This window comes from Nylanderia fulva, unplaced genomic scaffold, assembly GCF_048542155.1.
Source record: "Nylanderia fulva isolate GAGA-0341 unplaced genomic scaffold, ASM4854215v1 Scaffold453, whole genome shotgun sequence".
In the NCBI taxonomy this organism is placed as follows: Eukaryota; Metazoa; Arthropoda; class Insecta; order Hymenoptera; family Formicidae; genus Nylanderia; species Nylanderia fulva.
The window spans coordinates 81,659-83,850 of NW_028190536.1; the positions used below are offsets into that span (position 1 = coordinate 81,659).

Here is a 2,192-nt window from a genome sequence, read left to right on the forward strand (position 1 = left end):
TTCTTTCTCTTTTCTTCTCTTTCCTTTCTCTCCCATTTCCATTCCATCCTCTTAATCCTATCTTCCATCTCCTCACTCTCCTTTCTCTTCTCCCCTTTCTCTCTCTCCCCCTTTTTTCCTATCTCTAATTCTTCCATTTTCATCCCCATCTCCTTAATCCTTCTCATAAATTCCTCCCTCTCTCTCTCCCACCTTTTCTCCCTCTCCTCCATTTCCTTTTTTAGCCCCCTTACCTCCTCCCTTAATTCCTCCTGCCCTCTTACTCCCTCCTTAATCTCCTCTCTAATCTCTCTTCTTATCTCTCTCATCTCCTGAATTATCTCCTCCTTCCATTCCCTCCCCATCTCTTTTAATATCTCCCCTATCCCTCCTGCCTCCTCCCTCCTTTCAACCTCTGGCGACCTTATCACCTTTTTACTTCTCCTGAACGCCCACTCCAAATCCCCTTTTTCCTCTCTCTCCTTTCTCAACCCTACTTCCTCTAATTCCTCCCTTTTCCTTTTCAAAACCTCCTCTGCCGTCCCTGTGCTCCTTCTTCTCTCCCATTTCTCCGTCTTCTTTAATCTTTCTATCTCCTCTATTTCTTTTCTTTCCATCTATATCTCCTTTACTCTATGTCTAGTGACTTTCCCTATACCCTATTTCAGTTACTTTCTCCTCTGCTAGTGACTTTCCCTATATCCTCGACTGGTTCCTCTGTCACTAGAGACTTTCCCCGCACCTACACCTATCCCCTATCTCTCCTCTCCTTTTACACCTGCATTTCTCTTTCCTAGTACCTTCCTCTCCCCTCGTGCCCCTGATCTATCTTCCAAACTGCCAACTCACTCTATCTGCATCACTTCTCTTCCTTCTCACCGCTCTATTCCCTTCTCACCCCACTTGCCTGCACTCCCCTTGCATTCGCCAACTCCAGCTTCTCACTCTCTTACTCTCTCTCCCCCTTTCTCTTCCTCACACCTCTAATACTCCACTCAAATACACACACTGACAGCACCACAACCTTCTCGCACGCAACCGGAAACGGAAGTCCTAAACTTTAGTAGATATTAAATATATATTTTTTACAGAATGTCTTGCAAAGAGAAGCCTACAAGCAAAAACAAACACCATTCATTGATGGAAAGGAAATTATTCTTACAAATACTAGAGAAATATAAATATGTAATAGAAATAAAAAAAAGCGACAGCACAACATTAAAAGATAAAGACCTTGCATGGAGTGAAGTATGTAAAGAATACAATCAATCGGCACTAATCTCTCAAGAAGTAAGAATTTTATATTTTTGATTATGCGAAGGGCCTAATATAGTAGATAATAATATACGCTTTATTATATTACACAATATTTTGATTATAGAGAACTGTGCAACAATTGAAAAAATTGTGGGCAAATCTAAAGCAGTCGCAGAGAGATGCCTTAACTAAAGAAAAACAATCGCGTTTAGCAACTGGTGGAGGACCAGAAGAAACTGAAGCAAAAATTGATCCCGATGTAGTTAATATAGCACCACATCTAATGGAAAATGCACTAGTATTATTTACATCAAATATGACAGATTTAGAGATTGAAGGTACATCTACAATTAACTATTATTAACCTAATTTAATGTAACCTCTGAATTTTTTGCAATATAATTATTGAATATTTTCTAATATTAATGTTTTATCCTTATTTCTTCATGTTTTTATTTTTATTTTATTAACTTCTATTTATTTCAAAAAAGCGTGAACTTACATTTGACATAATATCTACAAATGAAAATTTAGATACATTAGACCTCACAAACAATAATGAAGATCTTATAAGTGATGAGAGCGACAAAAAAATATTGATTCACAAGGTATTTATTATTAATCATATTAATAATAATAATATTATGTCCACTATATTGATCTGTAAAATAAATTTAAAAAAACGTGCTATCTTAATTTTTTGTAAAAGATATATATCATTTTTACTACATTATTTACTCAAGATATTTTTTATTTTTACTTCTATTTTATAAATTTTTACTTTTATTTCATTAATTTATATTTGTATTTCAGATAAATACAAGATTGAATTCAATACATCTACTAATGATATTATTTTAACATCAGATAGTAAAAACAAAGAAGATTTTAAAAACAAAGAGATTTTAAAAATAATGAGATCGGGCAAAAAATTATTGATACACATACTTTAAAAA

General features: G+C 34.7%; 1 protein-coding gene across 1 annotated transcript; it reads left to right on the forward strand.

Annotated features, from left to right (window-relative positions):
* Positions 1 to 1,071: 1,071 nt before the first annotated feature.
* LOC146721561 (myb/SANT-like DNA-binding domain-containing protein 3) lies at positions 1,072 to 1,809 on the forward strand (the record flags this gene model as incomplete). The annotated part of the gene is made up of 3 exons (XM_085486619.1): positions 1,072 to 1,269; positions 1,361 to 1,574; positions 1,723 to 1,809. Coding segments are annotated over exons 1-3 (499 nt in total), but the record flags the coding sequence as incomplete, so codon positions are not given.
* Positions 1,810 to 2,192: the final 383 nt, after the last annotated feature.